This window comes from Danio rerio, chromosome 20 (genome assembly GCF_052040795.2).
Source record: "Danio rerio strain M-AB ecotype USA chromosome 20, GRCz13ab, whole genome shotgun sequence".
Classification (NCBI taxonomy): domain Eukaryota; kingdom Metazoa; phylum Chordata; class Actinopteri; order Cypriniformes; family Danionidae; genus Danio; species Danio rerio.
This window is the reverse complement of record NC_141040.1, coordinates 2,675,001-2,700,628: the sequence shown is the minus strand read 5'-3', so window position 1 is coordinate 2,700,628 and position 25,628 is coordinate 2,675,001. Positions and strand designations below refer to the sequence as shown.

The 25,628-nt window shown below is 40.3% G+C and overlaps 4 protein-coding genes across 10 annotated transcripts in view; 2 read left to right on the top strand and 2 right to left on the bottom strand.

Moving 5' to 3' along the window:
• Positions 1 to 18,618, top strand: part of bub1 (BUB1 mitotic checkpoint serine/threonine kinase) — a 29,919-nt gene extending 11,301 nt beyond the window's left edge. For 2 of the 4 annotated variants that reach the window (XM_087297944.1, XM_087297943.1), the window contains exons 12-25: positions 2,497 to 2,613; positions 2,973 to 3,074; positions 3,883 to 3,964; positions 5,390 to 5,459; positions 6,516 to 6,690; positions 6,763 to 6,835; positions 8,091 to 8,926; positions 9,757 to 9,906; positions 10,737 to 10,837; positions 11,677 to 11,838; positions 12,235 to 12,392; positions 15,412 to 15,589; positions 17,543 to 17,649; positions 17,741 to 18,618. In XM_087297944.1, the coding sequence (XP_087154070.1) occupies positions 2,497 to 2,613; positions 2,973 to 3,074; positions 3,883 to 3,964; positions 5,390 to 5,459; positions 6,516 to 6,690; positions 6,763 to 6,835; positions 8,091 to 8,926; positions 9,757 to 9,906; positions 10,737 to 10,837; positions 11,677 to 11,838; positions 12,235 to 12,392; positions 15,412 to 15,589; positions 17,543 to 17,649; positions 17,741 to 17,939 (2,510 nt within the window). In that variant the 3' untranslated portion in view covers positions 17,940 to 18,618. The remainder of the gene's footprint in view (positions 1 to 2,496; positions 2,614 to 2,972; positions 3,075 to 3,882; positions 3,965 to 5,389; positions 5,460 to 6,515; positions 6,691 to 6,762; positions 6,836 to 8,090; positions 8,927 to 9,756; positions 9,907 to 10,736; positions 10,838 to 11,676; positions 11,839 to 12,234; positions 12,393 to 15,411; positions 15,590 to 17,542; positions 17,650 to 17,740) is intronic. The other 2 variants (XM_087297946.1, XM_087297945.1) reach the window with 1 other exon arrangement.
• Positions 1 to 25,628, top strand: part of ppil4 (peptidylprolyl isomerase (cyclophilin)-like 4) — an 892,903-nt gene that overhangs the window by 355,309 nt on the left and 511,966 nt on the right. The gene's annotated exons all lie outside the window — the stretch shown is intronic.
• The window catches only part of akap7 (A-kinase anchoring protein 7), a gene marked incomplete at its 3' end in the record, with an annotated part of 498,825 nt that overhangs the window by 297,797 nt on the left and 175,400 nt on the right, over positions 1 to 25,628 (bottom strand).
• The window catches only part of il20ra (interleukin 20 receptor, alpha), a gene marked incomplete at its 3' end in the record, with an annotated part of 20,662 nt that continues 14,227 nt past the window's right edge, over positions 19,194 to 25,628 (bottom strand). Inside the window, 4 exon segments of the mRNA NM_001079676.2 lie at positions 19,194 to 19,293; positions 19,340 to 20,704; positions 22,486 to 22,625; positions 24,114 to 24,258. Coding sequence (NP_001073144.2) covers positions 20,075 to 20,704; positions 22,486 to 22,625; positions 24,114 to 24,258 — 915 coding nt within the window.

Genomic DNA, 25,628 nt, shown 5'->3' with positions numbered 1-25,628 from the left:
TCCCAAGTGTATATAACTACTACTGTAAGAAAATATCAGAATTCGGTACATACTTTCTGTATTATCTTTGCTTGAACTGAGACGATCTAATCCTGTTTATATGAATTGAACCTGCTTCCGATCAGGTTTGACCTAGCAGAACTGTTGCTATGACAACAACTCTCGGATCAAAACGATCGATCGAAACGATCCTGAATCGTGTCAAATCGTCAATATCCAAATCCAGCTAACTGAGTAATCCACGTACGAAGAACGGACCCCAGAAGTTCAAATCACACAGAAAAAGTGTAAACAAAGCAGCATTCAGTACCACTATCACAGTTATTTTCGCTCACCATGGGGGTATTTGCTTCTGAAAATAATCTAATTATCCATATCGTTTGTAAACGTTTAATTAATGTAGCAAATTTGCAGCCGGCTTCTTTGTGTTCCTACTTGACTTGAATGAGCTATTTGCACAGCTAGTGCTTTTCAGCCCGTGATAAACTTCTGGAGAAAGGCTACTGTGACTATTTTCAATTTCATATGGTTGCTTTTACCGCATCAATGCTGTAATGTAATTACGTTTCATTATATAGTCTCAAGCATTCATTTAGTTGTAAAGCGAGATGAAAGACTGTGTAAATGCTAGTGCCGCCAGTAACATCAGGTTAGCACAGAAACGCTTGAAAATACTGGGTTAAGATGAATTTCCATATTTTTCTATATTTGTAATGAAATCAGACGTTAATCATGACTATTTCTGCGATGGCTCCACAGTTCACGAGAAGCACTTGGGCTGGCTGACTGAAAATTAAATGTCCGTGTGCACATACCCTATTGTTAACTTGTTATGCCACTTCAGTTTTTGTTCTCGTGCTCTGATTCGTTGCTGAATAACCAATCAGAGTGCTCTCTTCAGCGATCAAAACCCCAGCTCAAAATTAAAAAAAAGACATGTATGTATTATTGTTAGGACATTAGGGGTGTGACAAGATCTTGCCGGACTAAATCGTGACGAGATTTCCCGTCGAGGGTAAAAGTCGTCTGGTGGGTTGTGATGTTATGATTAAGCATGAGGGTGAAACTAGTACCTGGGCTGCTTCTGTTGTGCGTGCACTCGTTTGCTTGGGGCAGAACTGCTTTTCAATGGTTGCTGCATCCAAAAGCACAGGCTTCTGCAACTGCAGCTCACACATTAACCATGCGATGGAATAGCACTTCAGATATGCTTAAAGGGCACCTATGGTAAAAAATCTACTTTTCAAGCTGTTTGGACAGATCTGTGTGTTGGTATAGTGTATAGACCGTCATACTGGGGTGATTTGAACACACCCAGTCCTTTTTTTTTTCAATTTAACTACAAAAAAAAGGGTCGGCCAATTGGAGCTGTTTTCAAATCGATCGCACCATTACGTAGGTGTGCGATTTTTTTTTTTTTTTTTTTTTTTTTTTTTTTTTTTTTTTTTTTTTTTTTTTTTTTTTTTTTTTATTTATTTTCCCGCCCACCGAATTGATTGACAGCTTCGCGCATTAACATGTTCCGGTAGTCGCGTGTATATGTCAACAAGACCAGGCAGACATACGCAAAGCAACCGGGAATAAAAGCTCTGTTCTGTTCGCTAGGATCAGCAATCATCATCAAATGTGATTAAGAGTAAGTTTCACATGTTTAAAGTGTTTTAAAACAGAGTATGTGTGTAATTAATTACAGCGTTTTACTTCATCAGCACAGCCGCGTGTCAGAACAATTATAAAAGAAGACGCTTCAATCCCGGTTTGTGGAAGTTAAATCAGGTTTATTTTGTACATTAGCATAACAGATATCCACACAGCACTTGAGGTTAGCCTTAACTAAGCTAAGCGCGCTCTGTCTGTCTGTCTGCCTGCCTGCGTGTGTATCTGTGTGTGTGTGTGTGCGTGTGCGCGCGCGTTAACTTTGTAACGATATTGTGTGTGACTCATCAATGCAACTTCACAATACTGATTAGTAAATGTTAGTTCTTACTGTAGTATCTCACAAACGCTACATGAGACCTTCTTCCTTTAAGTCTGTCTGTTGTCTGACGCAGCTGAGGGAGGAGGCATGTAGAAATAGTGGGCGGGAAAGACTCGTCTTAAAGGCGCAGTACGACAAAACCACCCCCTGCTGGAAATCAGTATAAAACAGCATCTTGTAAAAGGTATAATGAAAAATCTGATGGGTATTTTGATCTGAAACTTTATATACACATTCTAGAGACGCAAAAGACTTATATTAAATCTGAAAAAAGGGGTAACCTAGGTGCCCTTTAAAGTCAAAACGGTCACAAATCAAATTTAGATGAACCCAAGCTCATGTCTCGGCTCGTGGAGTAAGCGTCTTCTCACACCCCTATAAGAAAAAGATATAGATCTGGAACTGACCGGTATCGAATTCAAAGTATGGGTGCTGTATTTCAAACACGTTAAGTACACCAAGTCCTTGCATCCTCTCACTTACGTTGCTTTTTATCACTCTCTCTTTCTCACCGTCAGCATCGTATGGTGGGTTCAATCACTCTCATGTCACCCCCAACACATCCCTGGGGTTCGTTCAGGCCACACCGTCCCGGGTTCTGCCTTCACCCACCGTCAACACACGCGAGGCTTTGGGTAAGAGCACACTCGCAGATCACACTTCACTTCAGGCCACATGTAATACTGCACTCTTTGTTATTACGCTGACTACTGCAAAAGAGACACGATTCATTTCCTTTATTTTCTGTGGAAAAAATGTCAGCACAGGTCAGAATGCCACATGCTTGTTAGAAGTTGAGTGTCAAAACTGTTTATGAGAAGGTTAGAATCGTAAAAAAAACGGTCTGGAGGAAGTTTGAGCCTGGTAAGGTTGAAATCTTGAATTGGAGATTGTGTAGAAAGGCTGGAGTGTGTGATGATGTGGAGTTGTTGGAGTGTGTGGTGATGTTAATGAGGGAACTGCTGTGTTTGTGTCGCTCTGTGTCCTCATGTAGGTGTGATCATGGACATGTTTCAAGCGCCGACGCTCCTCCAGGAGTCCATGTTCAACAGCAGCGTTCAGCCTGAAGACAGCTTCGAGAAGAGCTGCCGGATCAGTACGACACACACACACACCCATGCATAACTACCAACATACACTCTCACATTCTTATATGCATGCATAAATACATGCATACATACACGCACACACATACACATGCATGCATTCATATATATATATATATATATATATATATATATATATATATATATATATATACACACACACACACACACACACACACACACACACACACACACACACACACACACACACTCACCCGTGCAAAACCATACACACACATGCATTATATTCATACATTCATGCAGACATACACACATAGTGCATACACTGACACTCACCCATTCACAACCACACACACACATTATTACTTGCATACACACATAAATATACATACATACATGCATGCATTCATAAACACGTACACGCAGAGAGATACACACAAGCAAAACAATCCAACATACACACGCAAACACATGCATACACGCATATATGCATGCATCATACACACATGTATACCCATATGCACAATCATGCATGAATGCACATACCACACACACAGACCAACACAAACCAGTTGCACACCTACATACACGCATGCATGTACAAACACATATACGTGCGCACACACGTGTACAAATGCATGCATGCACACATACATACACACAAACATAGAGATGTGCACACAAACAGAAAGGCGCACACACAAACACATACTGTATATACATGCATGTATACATGCGCACACACACATGCATACATGCATGCATTCTCTGCTTTGGCTGCTGGTTGTTTATTCAGGGATGTGTTTCTGCTGGCTGTAATGTTATTGTGATGTTTAGGTAGCGCCCCCTCCTGTGTAAAAGCTGCCAGCGCAACTCCGTTCATGATCTACCAGGACCGAGATCAGTCACAGAGCGCAGGGTGAGACCAGGCCTTCATTCATCCTGCAATCAGGCTTGCATAGGGCTGATGGGAAATATTGAAAATGCTTAAACACTTTTTGTCTTTTTCCAATATTAGATGTTATCAATCGATGCATTGCAATACACTCACCAGCCACTTTATCAGGTACATCTTACTAGTACTGGGTTGGACCCTCTTTTGCCTTCAGAACTGTCTTTGTGATTCAACAAGCTACTGGAAATATTCCTTAGAGATTTCGCTCCATATTGGCATGATAGCATCACACAGTTGCTGCAGATTTTTCGGCTGCACATCCATGATGCCAATCTCTCGCTCCACCACATCCCAAAGGTGCTCTATTGGATTGAGCTCTGGTGACTGTGGAGGCCATTTGAGTACAGTGAACTCATTGCAATGTTCAGGAAAGCAGTCTGAGATGATTCACGCTTTGACATGGTGCGTTATCCTGCTGGAGGATTATCTTGCTGCCATCAGAACATGGATACACTGTGGTCATAAAGGGATGGACATGGTTAGCAACAATACTCGGGTAGGCTGTGGAGTTAACACAATGCTCAGTTGGTACTAATGGACCCAAAGTGTGCCAAGAAAATCTCCCCCACACCATTACATCACCAGCACCAGCCTGAACTGTTGATACAAGGCAGGATGGATCCATGCTTTCATGTTGTTGAGGCCAAATTCTGACCCGACCATCGGAATGTGTCAGCAGAAATGGAGACTCATCAGAGCAGCAACGTTTCTCCAATCTTCTATTGTCCAGTTTTGGTGAGCCTGTGTGAATTGTAGTCTCAGTTTCCTGTTCTTAGCTGACAGGAGCGGCACCCGGTGTGCTCTTCTGCTGCTGTAGCCCATCCGTCTCAAGGTTGGACATGTCGTGCCCTAGAGATGGTTGTGTGTAAAAATCCCGGTAGATCAGCAGTTTCTGAAATACGCAGACCCGCCTGTCTGGCAACAAAAACCATGTCTCGTTAAAATTCACTTAAATCATCTTCGTCTACATGCCTAAATGCATTAAGTTGCTGCCATGTGATTGACTGATTAGAAATTTGAGTTAACGAGGAGTTGGACTACCTAATAAAGTGGCTGGCGATTGTAGTGTAATTAAAGTAATCACAATGGTGTCATAATAATTTGTTACAAAATAGATAATAATTACTAAAAATGTCAATAAAATAAGTATATTTGCTTTTGCATAAAATAACTCTTACTCTACTGTACTATACTACTGAATGCTACCTGTATATCAAATAGCGTCTGCTATAAATATGTATATTGTAACGTCACATGCAGGTAAACCTTAAAGTATCTTAAAAAGTGCTTAAAATTTACTTTTGAAAAATTGTGTAAGAACCCTGTGTACAGTGAACCACTTCTGCAAGTTGTTTTTCTGATGCTCAGACCGCATTCTCTGTCCTTCAGGTCTGATCAGGCTGGAAACAAGCCAGCGGTGACGCGAGCACTGATGGAAATCCCAGTGTCCAAAGCCAATGTAAGTGTCACAGTTTGGATTAGTGTTGTCAAAAATATCGATATTTTGGTAAGCATCGATACTGGGATTTTTAAAACACACTGCTTCCTTGTGTGACAACATGGAAAAATCAACAAGCCAGAATCAACAGAAACGCCAGATTATCATTTACTAAATTACACTGGGAAAAAGACTAATTTTTGGAGACATGTCCTGTGCTCTGGAGCTAAGATTGAACTGTTTGGGCATAATGACCAGTGTTACATTTGGAGGACAAAGGGGAAAGCTTACAAGCCTAGGCACATTATCCCAACTGTGAAGTATGGGGGCGGCAGCATCATGTTGTGGGGCTGTTTTGCTGCAGGAGGGACTGGTCCACTTCACAGCATAGATGGCATCATGAAGAAAGAACATTATGGAGAAATACTGAAGCAACATCTCAAGACATCAGCCAGGAAATTAAAACTTGGCCACAAATGGCTCTTCCAAACAGACCATGACCCTCAGCACACTGCCAAATTATGTAAAATGTTCTTTAAGGACAACAGAGTGAATGTTTTGGAGTGGCCATCACAAAGCCCTGATCTCAATCCTATAGAAAATTTGTGATCAGAGTTGAAAAAGCTTGTGCAAGTAAGACAGCCAACAAATCTGACTCAGTTACAGCAATTCTGTCAGGAGGAATGAGCCAAAATTCCTGCAAACTATTGTGAGAAGCTTGTGGAAGGAGACCCAAAACATGTGACCAAAGGTATACAGTTTACAAGCAAAGCTAAAAAAATACCAAGGAAATGTGTGTAAACTTTTGACTGTCTAGAAATTAATAAAAAATTCTCTCTTATTCTGGCGTTTAGCAAATTTAAATCATTTGGGTAATCCTAACCTAAAATAGTAAACGTTTAGTATGATTTACCATCAGACATTTAAAAAAAAATGCTTATGTTCCTTTTTTTTAGAGTGTATGTCAAGTTCTAGTTTCAACTGTATATACATATTTCTATCTATTACATGGGATCATTTCCCCCAGAATCATTTTGCCCTAGTTTACCCGTGTGTCTGTGTGTGTGCCTCCATTAGGAGACTCCAGTCAGCACAGAGTTCATCACGGATGAGAGCACCATGTGGGGTGCACGAAACGTCTCTGTGGGCCCATGTCCGAACCATACACGGGATTTCAGCCTGTCTGCTCACCTGGTGTCCACACCGCTGCACCCTCACGCTCCACACTCTTGGGATGCAGAGCAGAGCCAAGGTATGACACACACCAGCAGTCATCTGTTACGCCGCTGCTCATCCGACTCTGACTTTAACTGTTTTTTCTCAGAGGAAAACGCAGTGGTCAGAGGCGTCAGCGCTGCAGAGGAAACCCCATACCTCAGACAGCCCACCAAACTCAGGTAACGTCCTCACAGAGCGGCAGTCTGAAGCACTGATTCTGTGTTCTTTTTTCTGTTACTTGAAGTTTATTTAGTATGTTAAATAACCAGGCTTTAATTATAGACAGTTATTATCCATAAATATTTAATTAGTTCATGTGTCACATTATCTTGAATGAAATTAACTGTCTTTGATGTTTTCTGATGTAGGAGCGGTATATTAAAAACAAGAGCGCCATCTGCTGTTAAAAACTAACCTAGAGCTCCGTCTGTTGTTTTAAAAACAAGCCTAGAGCGCCATCTGCTGGTAAAAACCAACCTAGAGCGCCGTTTGCTGTTAAACACTAGCCTAGAGCACCATCTGCTGTTAAACACTAGCCTAGAGCGCCATCTACTGTTAAAACTAGCCTAGAGCGCCGTCTGCTGTTAAAACTAGCCTAGAGCTCCATCTGCTGTTAAAACTAGCCTAGAGCGCCGTCTACTGGTAAACACTAGCCTAGAGTGCCATCTGCTGTTAAAAACCAACCTAGAGCACCGTCTGCTGTTAAAAACCAACCTAAAGCGCCACCTTCTGGTAAAAACCAACCTAGAGCGCCGCCTGCTGTTTAAAAACAAGCCTAGAGTGCCATCTGCTGGTAAAAACCAACCTAAAAAACCATCTGCTGTTAAACACTGGCCTAGAGCGCCATCTCCTGGTAAAAACCAACCTAGAGCGCCGTCTGCTGTTTAAAAACAAGCCTAGAGCGCGATCTGCTGGTAAAAACCAACCTAGAGCACCGTCTGCTGTTAAACACTGGCCTAGAGCGCAGTATGCTGTTAAAACTAGCCTAGAGCGCAGTCTGCTATTAAAACTAGCCTAGAGCGCCGTCTACTGTTAAAACCAGCCTAGAGCGCAGTCTGCTGTTAAAACTACCCTAGAGCGCCGTCTGCTATTAAAACTAGCTTAGAGCTTCGTCTGCTGCTAAAACTAGCCTAGAGGTCAATCTCCTGCTAAAACTAGCCTAGAGGTCCGTCTGCTGTTAAACTCTAGCCTAGAGCGCCACATGTTATTAAACACTAGCCTAGAGCACCACCTGTTGTTAAACACTAGCGTATAGCGCTGTCAGTTGTTAAAACATCAAATGTCATCTGTGAAACGGTTTGAGTTTCCGCTTAGTGTTCCGCTTAGGACGACACTAGATTCAATACTGTTGAGTGTGTAAGTACACACTTCATCGTGTGCCATTTGCGGCACTGTAAGTGTGGAGTAACTAACCTGTATCGGGTTTGCTTGCAGCCCGATCATGGAGCAGAGCCCAGCGGAGGAGAAGCCGGCCGAGTGCAGCATGCAGGCTCAGGGCACTATAGTTGGGGAGGGGGTGTCTTTAGCACAGCAGAGTCAAGGAGTTTCTCTGGCCCAGAGCAGCTGCAGCAGCAGACACCCGCTGGCTGCTTTGTCCTTTCCCGACTACACGGCCCTCCGAGCACAGGACGAGTCCTTGAGGAACAGCAGCAGACCCGCCTGGAGCATCTATCAGAGCCCAGAGAAGGAGCCCTCGCTTCTGGACACAGCCAAAGATGAAGACCTACTGCCCACGACCTCCTTCCACAGGCATTCGTCAGGGATGAAGCCTTTGGAGACACCGGATATTCCAGACATGAGCCCCAGAGCCGCTCCTGGACTCAACTGGTTCCAGATGGACAGCTCCACACATGCAGCAGAACCAGATTTGGATGTCATGATGAGTCCCCCTCCTGTCCCTGGAGCCTGGAACATCTACCAGAGTCCAGAGAAACCACCTAAAACAGACTTCCTGTGGGCCATGAGCCCTAAGCCAATAGCAGAGCATGCTTTACACATGGAGGAAGTGGACGTTCTGCTTCCTGAAAGGTCTTTCCTGCAGCGGGAGCCAGGCGTGGAAGCACTGCAAGTGTTGCATGAGTCTCTCCTGATGAGTCCCAAGCGAACCCCAGCAGCCGCTCAGGAGGAGCACTGGAGTCCAAGAGCAGACTGGTCACACACTGCCAGCCCACAGCGGCCAGTAGAACAGCATCTGAATGTCATGACTAGCCCCCCGCAGGGTGCCAGGACCCCCAGAGCACCCATGAGCCCCATGGACACATCCAGAGCAGGTACTGCCATAACAATTAGACTTCTGCATCGAGTGATCTCCGTAACCCACAGTGCAGACCTTACATGTAGCAGTGCATTTATACTTCTGCCTTTTGTTTGTGTTGCTCTGCAATAAGACTTCCGAAACACTGGTAGTGAGGTTTCTATATTTCTGTGTCAAGTTTGTTTACTGGTAATAATAATACACACCAGCTGATTGAGGAAATGTTTCACAGATGTACATTTATAAATAATGATTAAATATATATATTAAATATAAATAAATACATGAATAATATAAAAGTCAAATTGAATATATAAATAAATGTAATCTAAATAATAATAATGAAATGCATAATATAAAAAATAAAATAAATCTAATTAAATAAAATAAAAAATATTAATTAAAAATAAACAATATAAACGAGTATATTAAATATATAAACTAATTACATTTAAATAAACAAAATGAATAATATAAGTAAAATTAACTATAGATAATAATTTGAATATAAATAAATAGTAAATTAAATAATATAAATACATTTAATTAAATTTTAATAATTACATTAAGTACATAAAATAAATACAATTATATCAAATAAGTAAATTAAATGTATAAATTATTAAAAATTGAATGAATAATATAGATAGATTTAAATGTATAAATAGATAATAAATACAATTTAACAAAATAAACATACATAAATGATAAATTAAATTAATGAGTAATATAAATTAATAATTTAAATATATAAATAAATTCAATGAATAATATAAATAAATCAAATGATATTAAATAAATATCAAGTGTAAATGGCCTGTTCTCATTATGTGTGTGCTCCTGCAGTGTGTGCTCCTTTGGTGCCGGACCCTTGGGACGAGGAGCTGATTGTGTCTCTGCTCTCGAACCTGCAGCCTCCTCTCTCCTCACAGCCCAACCTCACCGTCTGGAGCTGCCACCTGCCCTCCATCACTCCCAAAATGACCGTCCAGATCGGTACGTCCTGCTAATAATAATAATAATAATAATATATATATATATATATATATATATATATATATATATATATATATATATATATATATATATATATATATATATTAGTCATTAAATATAAATAAAAAAAAATAATTAATAAAAGTGTCAAACTAAATATAGAAATACATTTAAATAATAATAAAATAAATAAATGATATAAATAAAAAAAAATGAAATATAAATACATTTAATAAAAATATAAACAACTTTAAAATAAACAATATAAATGAATAAATTAAATATGTTAATTCAATATCAATAAATAAATGTAATGGATAGTATAAATACATCAATTAGGTATATAGATCAATTGAATATAAAAAATAATAAAGTAAACAATATAAATACATTTAATTGAACTTAAATACACCTGAAACATAATATAAATAAATACAATTAAATACAAAATATACATTATTAAATATAAATAAATAAATAAATGCAATAAATATATAAATAAGCTGATTATAAATAAATAACAAATTAAATAAATTATATAGTTTTAACAAAAATGAACATAAATAATAAATTAAATTAGTAAGTAATATAAATGAATATATTTAATCAAAATAAATAAAAATATGATATAAATAAATATATGAAATCAGTTCAATAAATTGTTATGATTGTAACTTATATATTCGTACACACACACATATACATACACTCTGTAAATATATATTCAGCTTCAATATGGTGCGTGAGTTTTGTAGTAATGTATTATCTCTGTTATTGAGAAGATGTCTCAGTTTGTGCTGTCTAATATGAAGTCCTGATGCGTTTCCCAGCTGGAGAGTCTCTGCGTGTGGACTTTGTTCTGGGACAGGGAGCGTTCGCCACCGTCTACCAGGCCACCAACCTCATGACCACACAGAAGCTCTTCCTCAAGGTCGGTCTCTCAATCTCTCTCTCTCTTTCTCTCTCTCTCTCTCTCTCTCAGACACTCACACACACCCACCCAAATGTTTACACATTGCTTAATACACACAGAATGTACAGCAACACACACATCTTTACAGATGAAAACAGTTAAAGGTAATAAATATAAAATATTAATAAAATTAAAATATTACAAAAATAATTATTTACAATATATAAACACCACTTTCTCCATACCTTCTTCACCTCGGGGGGCTTTTTCAGTTCATTCATGACATCTGCATTAGTATAATGTTATTATTATTATCAGTATTATTTATTATATTCATATTTATATTGCTTAATAAACACAAGTGTGAATTTGTCCACCTGTGGGGTTTTGGAGACGTCTGCATCACCATATGGGGCATAAGAACAGGATGTGTGTTTGGAAAAAGCTCAGGTTTTTGAGCACACTTCGTTATTATTGTTCATTTATTCATTTGCTGGAGATTAGAACTGAATTTAGAAATAGTTTTGAAAAATCTTTGCTCTTAACAAACTTAATTGATAATGTGAGCTAATGAATGTGTTCAGTTGAGTGAGTTTCCACAGTTTCCTCACTTCACCGAAGTTGAGGAGTAAAGAGTAAAAGTATAGAGAAAGTAAAGAGGCTGAATGGAGGAGGCTCGTTCTTTATCCTCGTGCTGCAGATGCTCTGTTTAACTGTTTTCTCGCTAGTGAAGCGTTCAGTTTTTACACTTACAAATTTCTATTCTTTTTTTTTTCAGTGTAGCTGAGTTTCTGCCATGATAACTAAGTGTGATCATGTGCATTGATGGTATTGATCATCCCGTGCTCTTCCTGTAGGTGCAGAAGCCTGCGAACCCCTGGGAGTTTTACATTGACTGTCAGCTGAACAAGCGTCTGCAGCCCAGCGAGAGGCATCTCTACAACAGCATCCACTCCGCTCATCTGTTCAACAACGGCAGCGTCCTCGTCGGACAACTGCACAACTGCGGCACACTGCTGGTGAGAACACACACACACACACACACACACACACACACAGATTCTATTTTTTTTTTTTTGCTTTATTAAGAACCAGCCCGATTATGCAACAAAATCACTTCACATTCCTTAACAAGGATTAAATAAGAGAGGAAGAAATGAAATAAAAGTAATATTATTGATAGTAATAAAAGATACCTAATTACAAAATGCATAATTATCAAATTAAAAACAAATATATTAAACCTCCAGGACCGAGATCGTTGACCCCTGTTCTAATGGGTTGTTTTCCCCCACACCACTAATAACAGTGATGTTTTGGTGAACGTTTGTAGTTGTCTATTTTGTGTCTCAGTCATCCTGTAGGGCAGAAACAGGAGTAAATGTATGTGTAATGCGTGATGTGTGTCCCTCCAGAACGCTATAAACCTGTACAAGAGGCGCAGTGAGAAGCTGATGCCGCAGCCGCTGGTGCTGTACTTCAGCGTCTGCATCCTGAAGATGGTGGAGCTGCTGCATGCGGCACACATCATCCACGCAGACATCAAGCCTGACAACTTCCTGCTGGGTGAGAGGTAAAAGCACAGAGATCAGCTTTTATTTAAAGTCTAGCATTTCAGTCCATATCAATTTAAATGTAGTAATGTAAACGTGTAAATGTATATTCAGTTTTTATATTAATTTCAGTAATATTGACTGATATGCAAATGTTTAACTTAATTAAATGTATCTTTATTTCTGTAGCACTTTTTAGGGATGCTCATTTCGGTTAATTATGCTACCCGACAACCGCCGCTCATTAATCGGTTATTAACGGTTAACTGGTCAGATTACTATTAATTTTATATTAAACAAATTGACGTGTCTATTTTGTGTCCGGCACATTAAATATTGCATAAAATGCTGATTTATTGTTCTATGCTAGCATATTAATAATAAAACATAACAACAGCATTTTCACGCACCTGCAGTGTTTAGCACAGAAGAACAGAATAAAATGAATAAAATAAAAAGGACTGCCCTAAATTATTTTTACTTAAATAATTAATTTATATTAAAAAACGAAAATACTGACTGATTATTTTATTATTAATAACCGGCATAGGCTGTTTTTTTCCAATCATATGTTTTTTCTTCCGTCAAATAAAAATAGCAGACTTCCTCAAATTGCTCGCCCCATGGAAAATATGCATTTATTTAATGCCCCGCTGTTATTATTATAAATCACAAAACCTTTTACATTTTTAATAGAAATCATTATTTTAAAGATTATGTCTTGCTATATGGTTTCCTTTCTCTCCCTTGCGGTTCAAGTGCGTGCGCTGCGGTGATGAAAAGACAACACGCGCGCATATGTAGACTTTTTGTAAACAGTTTTGTTGTTTGAATATGATATTGCACTAATGTGCATACATGCTTTATATGCTGTAAAATAAAAGGTAAAGCCTATTTGTTGCGTTTATGACGCAGATCCAGGTCAACATCAGCCGAAATAGCATCAGGGCCGAAAAGGCGCACCTCACTGCCTTTATGTTGACATGGATAAAAGAAGAGAAGTCCTCTATAAAAACGACTGAATCAGCTGGGTATCGATTGTGCAAAAGTGCTGCTGTCTGTTTTTTTTTTACAAATCTTTACAATTACTTAAGAACTTTTAGATATTTGGACTAGAAACAAGACAAAAAATCTAAGTAAGTAAAGCATTTTTAGCAGTGTGACTCTTGTTGGAGACTGACTTTTATTTCTGAAGCTTCCAAAGCATTATAAATCTGTGGTAAAACTAGCCAGTACTCTCAGTACTCAGGGGGCTAACGTGTGTCTCATGAAGCAGATCAGTGTGTTTTTGTAGCAGAAATATTTAACATTTCTAAATTCTAAGCTCAGATCACTGACACACTACTTTAAAAGCAGCGTTGCATTTAAAGTACAGATGAAATCAAAACTAACCATGGTGATTTTGTCAGCTCACATTGCTAGTTTAGTGCTGATCCATTCATCTGTGCATGTCATGAAGAAAAAAAACAAGTTTGCTCTTGTAATCTTTAACTGAAATCTGAAAATGCACTTCCTGGTTGTTTTCAGTTAAATTCTCAGATCAGGGGTCCGTTCTTCGTACCTCGCTTAAATGATCTAAGATGATTTGGCAGATCCTGGATCTTTTAATCTTGATAACTGATCTCTCGCTTATTTGGTTCTTCAAACAAGTTCGCGAATCAGATTAGAATGTCTGGATAAACTGATCTGAGATCGCTGCGTGTGTTATGAAGGACAGATCTATCGATCCTCAAAATCATGATCAGCAATGCAACGATTGGCTGACGGCACAGCAGCGTAATGACATCATCTGATTAATATTCAATTATCCATGTGAGCAAAATTACATCAAATTCGCAGTAAACGGCTTGTTAAATATGACACACAATAACTTCACATTTGTTGTGAGCTGCAGGCTTTATACTTACATGTGTCAAGAGTATTCATCATGTATTTCAATGCAAATCAATGTATTTAGTTCCACATTTAGAAAAGATTTTCTTTATTATAGTAGCCGTTTTTTAATCGGTGTAAAGAATAACTGGTTGTTTACAAAAGCATTTTGATATTGGTAAAGGCGTCTGGAACTTTTGTGAAGCATCAAAACACTGGCATATTAACTGTCAAAACATGTTTATGACTGCATAAATGTATTATTGCTTTAAAAAAAGTCACATATTGTGCATTTCTATTATACACAATTTGTACTAAAACGATCTAAAAAGTTCATATCAATAAGTTTTCTCTTTGCACCAGCAGGTGGCAGTCTTTGTACTTTCATTTCGAGGGTGCAGATTGCAAAAGTTTTATTAATATGTAAAACTTTATTTATTTTATTAATGACTATAACTTTAAATATATAGTTAAAAACTACTATTTTGTAGTGTAAAAGTGTATATAACTTTTACTGTAAGAAAATATCAGAATTCGGAACATACTTTCTGTATTATCTTTGCTTGAACTGAGCCGATCTAATCCTGTTTATATGATTTGAACCTGCTCCCGACCAGGTTTGAGCTAGCAGAACTGTTGCTATGACAACAACTCTCGGATCAGCTTTGAAGAACGAAACGATCCTGGATCGTGTCAAATCGTCAATATCCAAATCCAGCTAACTGAGTAATCCACGTACGAAGAACGGACCCCAGGTCTGTCTGAGGTATTGGGCGTGGCTAACATACTTAACCACGCCCCTCTAGCTGTCAGTTTAGACAACAAACTGGTATGGTGAGCAGGAAGAGTCTGTTAGGTTGTAGTAACTCTCCCCAAACCCTTCTCCCCATCTTTCTGAATAAAACACCTACTTTACTACATCCAATCAGCTCGCAGGAGAAAAAAACAAGCCACGCCCACTGTTTTCTCATATAATATTCTGTTTCTCTTGGAACTGCATTACAATATGAAAAAAGTCTGTCAGAGCTTCCAGTTCATGCAGACTATAACTCTGATTCCTGTTATACCCTGATGTACTTGGACACACATGCCGGAAAATGTTGCACCTGTAAAGTTTGTAATGAATTAATATAGAGTATTAAACGCCTGCATGAATGCTGTGTTCAGGTTTCTGGAGAACGACTGCTTTGACCAGGAAAACCTGCAGCATGGCCTGGCTCTCATCGACCTGGGCCAGAGCATCGACATGACACTCTTCCCGGAAGGCACTGCGTTCACGGCCAAATGCATGACTTCCGGCTTCCAGTGCGTGGAGATGCTGAGCGGCCGACCCTGGACCTACCAGGTAACATCAGTCCTATCTGAACCACTCATCCATGAACCATGTCTTCAGTGTTATATGATCTGTTGGAAATCACTCTAGTGTGATTGTGTGGTGTTCAAGTTATCATCCATGTTGAAAACGAAATATATTTATTGACCACTGATGTAAAGATTAATAATAATACTTTATTTTTGTACTGCTCTTTTAAAACTTAATACTTTACACTTAAAAATACAAGGATAGCGATGAAAAAAATCACATATATCATATATATTAGAGGTGTGAAGCTACACTGGTCTCACGGTTCAGTTCGGTTACGATTATCATGCCATTGATTCGGTTCAATTTGATGTCTTGGTGCATCTCTGTGCATCACGGTGCTTTCCATACACAGTTTTATATTCTTAACAGCAGCAATTCTAAAATGTATAAATATATTTATATACCTTCTGTAACACAATTTTGTCCTTTAATACAGTCAAATATATAAACTGTACCTTTAAACAACACGAGCATTTATAGTAAATAAACAAAAATAAATATCCCGCTCGCTTTCTGAGCCTTGTTTTGTAAGTTCTTTCTTACCCCACTTTGATTGGTCACGCCTCAACAGAAAGGGCTGCGATTGGCTCATTCACAGATGAGTGACACTGATAAACAGCAGCGGCGATCACAGCTGATCCATGATAGACGCAGTGGAGAAATCTCTGCAGACACGTGCTTGTGTCTGTTTGCAGAAGTGTCGCTGCAACAGCCGAGAGCAAAGGTCACGCCAGCAGGACAAACAGGCCACAATGAGAGAGAGAAGAAGAGAAAGAAATGAAGTTTACTTTCATTCTCTCAGTCGCAGTGTAATAGGGGCTTCTGCTGTTTAGTGTCGTTGAAAGACTGTCCAGCAAACACACATGCAGTCAAATTGTGCGTAGTTTCTGCGTTTTTAAGTAGTTGGAGCATTGTAAATACTCACGCTTGCCTCCCTCGCCATAGTAAACTACGGCAATATAGTGCATGAGATAAATGACGTCAGTACATAATAACCAGTTATGATTATTACTGAACCGATACCAAATTGTCTGCGTCTGCATCGCGGTGCATCGAAGAAACAACTGATTTTGACACCCCTAATATATATATATATATATATATATATATATATATATATATATATATATATATATACACACAGTTAGTCACATTATTAGCTCCCCATTGATTTTTTTTGTTGTCTTTTTTAAATATTTCTTAAATGATGTTTAACAGAGCAAAGAAAGTCTTATTTGTTTTATTTTGGCTAGAATAAAAGTTTTAAATTTTTTAAAAACCATTTTAGGGACAATATTTTTTGACCCTTTAAGCTATTATTTTTTTCGATTAGTCTAAAGAACAAACCATCATTATACAATATATTATCTAATTACCCTATCCTGCCTAGTTAAGCTAATTAACCTAGTTAAGGCTTTAAATGTCACTTTAAGCTGTATAGAAGTGTCTTGAAGAATATCTAGTCTAATATTATTTATTAGTCTAATATTATAATATTAGTCTAATACTGTCATCATGACAAAGATAAAATACATCAGTTATTAGAATATATATAAAAACAAAGCATGTAAATATAAACCCAACTCAAGTGCATCAAATGAACAACAAATGAGAAGGGGGCGGGGCATGCCAGACACTAGAGAGCATCTGATTGGTCAGAAGATTTGATGAGAAACTGAACTACGAGTTGACGTCAAAAGTCACGGATGCATTCAGGCGGCTTTGGAGGTTTCTATTGTTTTTTTTTAGCACACTAGCTTATAGATGTCCTCAAGATGAACACTGCTACTAAAACACGACGCGACTTTAAAACGGTCAGACATAGAAAATGCCTACCTTTTTCTCGCTGTGAAATGGTCTGTATACTGAAGTTAAACGTGAGGTTGTGGTCCTCCGTCCAGCTCAGTTTGTTGTCTGCTCTCTCTCCTGCAGACGGATTATTTCGGGATCGCAGGGACGGTTTACTGTATGTTGTTTGGGACGTACATGGAAGTCAAACAGGAAGGCGATGTTTGGAGGACAAATGGAGTCTTTAAAAGGTAAAACACACACACACACGCACACATGCTGATGACGAGTTGTTGAGGAGGGCCGCGAGATGACCCTAATGCTCTTGTGTTTGTGTGTCAGGAACGTTCACGCTGATCTCTGGCAGGATTTCTTCCACACGCTGCTGAACGTGTCGGACTGCAGCGCTCCTCCGTGTCTGAGCGTCCTCCGCCAGCGGCTGCACGCCGTCCTGCAGCAGAACTACAACAGCAAGCTGCGCAGCCTGAAGAACCGGCTGGTGGTGCAGATCCTGGAGGAGGCCCGATCCACACGCAGGTGATCTGCACACGGGACAGCAGCATGCAGGAGCCACCGTGCTCACACACCAATATATATGTATATACACGTTTGTGTGTGTGTGTGTGTGTGTGTACAGCCCATTTAGAAGATGTCATGCAGACACACAACGGATATATGCACATGTTTGTGTGTGTGTATATATATGTGTGTGTGTGTGTGTGTGTGTGTGTGTGTGTATAAAGCCCATTTATGAGCTGGCACGTGGACACACACGGATATTTGTACACGTTTGTGTGTGTGTACAGCCCATTAAGAGCCGGTGCACATGCATACAGACACTTACACACAGATACACATGCACCAGTGTTTGTGTGTCTGGCATCCCATTCAGGAGCACGCATATGTGGACAAACACACACATACACGCAGATATATATATATATGGACTCAAACAAAAAATATATATACCTGCATACATGTGTGTGTGTGTGTGTGTGTGTGTGTTCATATATACAGCCTGATTCAAGAGGCAGCACTGTGTAATCCTTCAACACACACACACACACATTTAGCTTCTTGTCGCTATTTTACATTTACTGTTGCCATTTTAAGGAAAAAAAAAGTCTTGTAAGTGTTTGTAGATTCGGGTAAATCTTGTTAGTGTGCTCGCTCTGTCACATACGACGGCATTTTTGGACAAATAAAGAGTTTTGATTCCAGTTTTTGGAGCTTTTCCTCTTCCTGTTCAGACTCTGCGATCTGTCTGTTAATAATGAAACCATATATTTACATTTCTGTCATGTATCCAGATGTTACTTGCATTAAGTTCATTTATAAACCAGGCATGTGATCAGCCGAGGACAAAAAAGAAAGGAAGACAAGACCACCACACACTCCCCCCTTAAATAAATCTACAGGGTGGGCCATTAATATGGATTCACCTTAATAAAATGGGAATGGTTGGGGATATTAATGTCCTGTTTGTGGCACATTAGTATATGTGAGGGGGCAAAGTTGTCAAAATGGGGGGTGGCCCTTTTGAAGTCGGCCATCTTGGATCCAACTTTTGTTTTTTTCAATAGGAAGAGGGTCATGTGACACGTCAAACTTATTGGGAATTTCACAAGAAAATCAATGGTGCGCTTGGATTTGACGTAACTTTATTCTTTCATGAGTTATTTACGAGTTTCTGACCACTTATAGAGTGTGTTCAGTGTGCTGCCCATTGTGTTGGATCGTCAATGCAAGCCTCTTCACACACTGATAGCAACACCACAGGAGAAATGCCAGCACAGGTGTAGTTTAAACACACAACACTGTATAAAATAACTCCTTCCAAGACTCAAACTAATTCTTTATTTTTTTTTACATCATTGTTCAACACACACACACACACACACACACACACACACACACACACACACACACACACACACACACCATTTTAAACTTCATCCGTGGATAAAAACAGAGGTTTGTTCAGTAGTGTTGCGCTGTCTCGTGTTTCTAATGTTCATGAACTGCGATTAATTTGTCCACTATTAAGGTATTAAGGGAATTTCCATTAGAAAAATCACTGACAGTCACAGAGATATGGCTCTAAGCAAGCAGCAAAGGTTTGACCATCACAGATATTTCAGTATTCTTTGTGCAAAATAGAGGTGTTCAATCAAATATTGTGTGTTTCATCTGCTGAAACAGCGACCCCTGCTGTCAAAACACACTTCCGCAACTAAAAGCCAACGAAGCTGAGCTTCACAGCAGCTTTGAACGCTTCAGGTTTTGGACGTCTTTTTTCAGTAAATGATGTGTAATACTGAAGCTGAAGGTCTTTGCTTGAGTCTCATATTCGCAGTCAGCTCAAGCAGAAACGGTCTATTGAGAATCCTTCATTATTTATCACAATCCTTCATTATATCGCCTCATTCATACACTGTAAAGGTGATTTCCTCACACTTCTTACTTGGTTTTAGTCTTGTTTCTAGTCCAGATATCTAAAAAGTCTTAAATCAAGAAGCTTTTTCCAGACGAGCAAAACATACTGTCCTGTTTTCAGAAATAATATGCCAGTAATAAGAGTGTTTTCCTTAAAACAAGCAAAATAATCTGCCAATGAGGGGAACTCTGTGAAGTGCTCATGAGGGTGTGGACATGGCTTCAGTGGCGTTACGGTGTTCATTCAGGGCTGGAGTGGATTACGAGGCCCCAGTTTCGCTCCATCATGCTGAAATCGTCCTCCTGTTCGCAGCCATCCACCGAGGTCTGCGTCAGGATCAGGTTGGGCAGGAGTGAAACCGCTTCAGTCTGGACCCCCGACTCGTCCTCCAGACCCAGCAAACCCATGAGAGGGATTTTCAGTTCTCCAGACTCTGGGCTCCAGTCCACGAAAATCTGCGCCTCCTCTTCAATATGGTGGTCTTGCGGGTCTGCCGTGTGGCCTTGTGTCCTGTACTGGCTGACCTCGACTTCACTGTGGTCAACCTTAGCCCGGATGACGAAAGCGTAATCTCCAGCCTCGCTGTGATGGTCTGCTAGCGGCTCAGAGTCCAGACTCAGCGAATCTCCGTCCTGCAGATCTCCTGAAAGGGAAGCGGGCCCGGCCGGGGGCAGAGGCTGCTGCTGAGCGTATGATCCGGCCGGCTGCGGGACGGCGTTCACAGGCTCCTCTGAAGAGTCTTCAACAGAGAACGGCAGCGGCAGAGCAGGACGCAGCACTGAGGAATCATCCAGCTTGATGTTAAAGATGACTGTCTGAGGAACCTCTGGTTTGAACGTTTGAAGCTTTTCGCTCAGTTGAACCAGCTGCTGAAATGAGAAGTGCAGCGTTAAACAGATTTCCTCTGAGAGATGCAGTGACCTTCATTCATTTGGGAAACATTTGATTTACACTACCTGCCAATTTTAAAGGTGTTGCTTAGTGGTTGCTAAGGTTTTGCTAGGCGGTTGCAAAGGTGTACTAGGTCATTGCTATGGTGTTACTAGGATGCTTTTAAAGGTTGCCAGACGGTTGCTAAGGCATGTTAGGGAGTTTTAGGTGGTTGCTAAGGTGTTCTGATTGGTTGCTAGGTGGTTGCTAAGGTATTGGTAGGCAGTTGCTATGGTGTTGCTAGGGTGTTCTGATTGGTTGCTAGGTGGTTGCTAAGGTTTTGGTAGGCGGTTGCAAAGGTGTACTACGTCATTGCTATTGTGTTTCTAGGATGCTTTTAATGGTTGCCAGATGGTTGCTAAGGCGTTGCTAGGTGGTTGCTAAGGCATCTTAGGGTGTTTTAGGTGGTTGCTAGGGTGTTCTGATTGGTTGCTAGGTGGTTGATAAGGTGTTCTGATTTGGTTGCTAGGTGGTTGCTAAGGTATTGTTAGGTGGTTGCAAACTAGGTCGTTGCTAAGGTGTTTCTAGGGTGCTTTGAGTGATTGCCAGATAGTTGCTAAGGCATTGCTAAGTGGTTGCTAAGACATTGTTAGGTTGTTTAAAGTGGTAGCAAGGTGGTTTCTAAGGCGTTGCTAGGGTGTTCTGAGTGGTTGCTAGGGCGTTGCTAGGATGTTTTGCCTGGTTATTAAGTCATTGCTTTGCGGTTGCTAAGGTGTCCTGAGTGGTTGCTAGGGTATTCAGAGTGGTTGCTATGCGGTTGCAAAGGTGTTCTAGGTCATTGCTAAGGTGTTGCTGGAGTGTACTGAGTGGTTGCTAAGGTGTTGCTAAGCGGTTGCTAGGGTATTCAGAGTGGTTGCCAAGGTGTTCTAGGTCATTGCTAAGGTGTTGCTGGAGTGTTCTAGGTGGTTGCTAGGCAGTTGCTTAGGCGTTGCTGGGGTGTTCTGAGTAGTTGCTAAGGAATTGCTAGGCGGTTGCTAGGTTGTTTCTAGATGGTTGGTAGTTTGTACTAATTGGTTGCTAGATGGTTGCTAAGGCATTGCTAGGTGGTTGAGGCGTAGCTGTGCGGTTGCGAAGACGTTCTGAGTGGTTGCTATGCAGTTGCTATGGTGTTGCAAGGTGGTTGCCAAAGCATTGCTAGGTGGTTGCTATGGTGTTGCTAAGACGTTGCTAGATGCTAGCTAGGGTGTTGCTAGGCGGTTGCTAAGGTGTTCTGAGTGATTGCTAGGCAGTTGCTATGGAGTTGCTATGGTGTTCTAGGTCATTGCGAAGGCATTGTTAGGTGGTTGCTAAGGCATTGCTAGACGGTTGCTCGGGTGTTCCGGGTGGTTCTGTAGTGGCAGATTCTGTCTGGGCCTAGTTATCAGTTTTTTGAATGTTGTGGTTTGTTTGTCTAAGAAAGTGTGTGTGTGTGTGTGTGTGTGTGTGTGTATACAGGTGTATGTGGTTTACAGGGACACAAATTTGCATGACATGGTTATGACTTGGTTGTACTACATTAAGCTGGTTTACAGGGACACACCTTGTGTCCCTTTAATGAAAATGCTTAAAGATTATGTTTAACGAGCTCTTATGATGATCAAATTTGCCTGTGCAGGATGAGTTTAAGGTAAGGGGTGAAGCAAAGCCATATAATAAGTGGTCTTTACTGTATCCTGTGTCCCTGTAAACCGTGTGTGTGTGCGTGCATGCGTGTGCGTGCGTGTGTGTGTGCTGTTCTTACTGTGCTCTTGGGCAGTTTCTGTCTGTGGTCAGTGATGTAGCAGCGGATGAGAGCCCCGAGCACAGCCATCACACACAGACAGAGGGCAGACGGCAGCACACCGCCCAGCATGGCAGCCAGCAGCTGATCTCTGAACGGGTCTGCAGCAGGACAGAAACACAGAATGCTTTCAGTAAAAAAAAACAAGTAGATGTATGATATGAGACTTGATTGTTTACTGAATTTGATTTGCGTTGTATACCTTTAGCTTAAGGTAAAAAAAATAAAAAATAAAAAAATATATATATATAATTTATTTCATTTTATTAAACAAAATTAAGTGCAGAAAGAGCAGAAAAATGTTCCCAGATTTCTCTTTCTGTGCAGAAATTTCTAAATAAATAAAAATTTGTGGCTTTATGCGAAATTTTTTACTTAATATTTTTAACTTTAATCTAACTAGGCAGTGTGGTGGTGCAGTGGGTAGTACTGTCACCTCATGGCAAGAAGGTCGCTGGTTTGAGCCTTGGCAGGGTCAGATGGCATTTCTGTGCTGAGTTTGCATATTCTCACTGTGTTGGCATGGGTTTCCTCCGGGTGCTCCGGTTTCCCCCACAGTCCAAACACATGCGGTACAGGTGAATTGGGTAGGCTAAATTGTCAGTAGTGTATGTGTGTGTGGATGTTTCCCAGAGATGGGTTGCAGCTGGAAGGGCATCCGCTGCTTAAAACATGTGCTGGATAAGTTGGCGATTCATTCCGCTGTGGATACCTTGGATTAATAAAGGGACTAAGCCGACAAGAAAATGAATGAATGATTGTTTGGTAAATGTGTGGCGCAGTGGTTAGCACTGTTGCCTCACAACAAGAAAGTCACTAGTTCGAGTCCCGGCTGTCAGTTGGCATTTCTGTGTGGAGTTTGCATATCCTTCTCATGTTGGCGTGGGTTTCCTCTGGGTGCTAAACACATGCGCTATAGGGGAATTGAATGAACTAAATTGGCCGTAATGAGTGTGTGTGTGTGTGTGTTTCCCAGTACTGGGTTGCAGCTGGAAGGGCATCCACTGTGTAAAACATATGCTGGTTCATTCCGCTGTGGCGGCCCCTGATAACCACAGGAGTAAGCCGAGGGAAAATGAATGAATGTTTGGTAAACAAAGCAAATCTCTCGTGTAATAAATCTACTAAATATAAAATATTAGATTACAAACTGTATTGTAAATAAGTAATACAGATATTTGCATATTAGTTAATAAAATGACTGATACCGTCATAAATGTATCACTATCTATTTACACGTTTAAATAAGTCAACAAAGACACTCAGTGGTGAGCTCAAAATTCGGTGTGTTGTGATTCTGTGTGGGTCTGCTTATTGCTAAAGCTCTTTTTTTTTTAGCTTGAGGACTTGCGTGCAACAGGGCGCAGCAGTTTACACATTAACACCCAGCACACACATGAAGACTGTAAACCAGCTCTCAGGCATGAGGAAGTCCAGCTCAGAGCACGCTGGGAAAACACCGGCACCGATGATAAGAATTCAAAGGTTTCCTCGACCTGTCATGTCGCTCACGCTGATCAAACCGGTTGGATGTGAAAGTGAAAGCACAGGAATGCTTCTTGGGCTGATGAAGGTGATTATGGCGGTACCTTTGGGTGTGTGGACGCACTGCTTTTGGCTGGGTATGTAGGAGAGCGGGATAGACTCAGACTGGGCCTGAGCGACCACACAGAACTGGGTGGAAAACTCCAGCTCGCCCAGACTCAAGCTCCCATTGGTCAGCCTGAAGACATCCTAGAAGAAATGGACAGAAATGCATGATTTCCCAGCTCACGCTTTATATTTTAGGTTCTATAGCAAACAATTACCTTGAAACTTTTGTCCAAATAAGCTATTAATTTGCTGTGTGGTAAAAGAGACGTATTATGCTATTTTTACAAGATGTACTTTAATGAGTGTGTATTGAAGTTTCAGCTCAAAACACCACACCAATAATGTCTATAACTCTCTGAAACTGACACTTTTAGGTTTTGATCCTTATTGTGGTGTTTTGGTGACTGTCGCTTTAAATTCAAATGAGATTGTGCTCTTTTTCAGAAGAGGGCGGAGCTACAAATGCCCCTGTGCCAGCATAGTGGCAGATTCAGAAACAAGACTAACGTCCTATGCTGATGAGGGAGAGATGGTCACTAGTGGGCGGGGCTTTCATCCTCTGATGACACGTACAAAGGGAGAATGTCAATCAAAGTGTTTTTATCAAGTCAGTTTACCATTAGAAGATGATTATATTCACACACTGCTGCCACACAACTGTTTAAATTTAGCATAATAATAGGTCCGCTTTAAAGTCAGTGTGCACAGGAAGATTCTGCAGACTTTTATTTCCAGCTGAAACAGAATATTGAGTAGGGGGCGGGGCTTTATCTTAAGGCAGGGGTCACTAAACTTGTTCCTGGAGGGCCGGTGTCCTGCAGATTTTAGCTCCAACCATAATCAAACACACCTGAACAAGCTAATCAAGGTCTTACTAGATATACTTAAAACATCCAGGCAGGTGCGTTGAGACAAGTTGGAGCTGAACCCCATAGGGACACCAGCCCTCCAGGACTGAGATTGGTGACCCCTGGTTTAAGGCCTCGTCACCACTTCAAGTTCTAATCAGTATCAAACCTTTAACTTAATAAACAGTTGTAGTTAAATCAATGGAGCACAACTGTGCAACAGATCTCAGATAAGCTCGGAGGAAACAAACTTTGAGAGAATAAATTACGTGGTTGTTTTCAGCGACAGGTTTCAGCCACTGTTTAAACTCGTCTTTCTCCAACCAGGAGTACGCAAACTTGCATTATCCCATTTTGCTGTCTGTTTTGCTCTAGTGCAGGGCTATTCAATTAGTATGTCATGGGGGCCGGTTCATGAAAAGCATCGCAAATAAGGGTCTGGAGAGATATGACTTGCAATATAAGTGATGACACAACAGCAATATCAGAGCCCATATGCTGCATTTTTGCTACTTAAGACACCGACGTTGTATCTTTCTATATTGTTAATAAACTGGATTTTGAAACTAAGTAACATCACTGCATTGTACAAAGTGGCTTTTTAAAAAAATTTTTTACAAACATTATAATGTATTTCAAAGCACAACAAAAGCGGTGCATTGC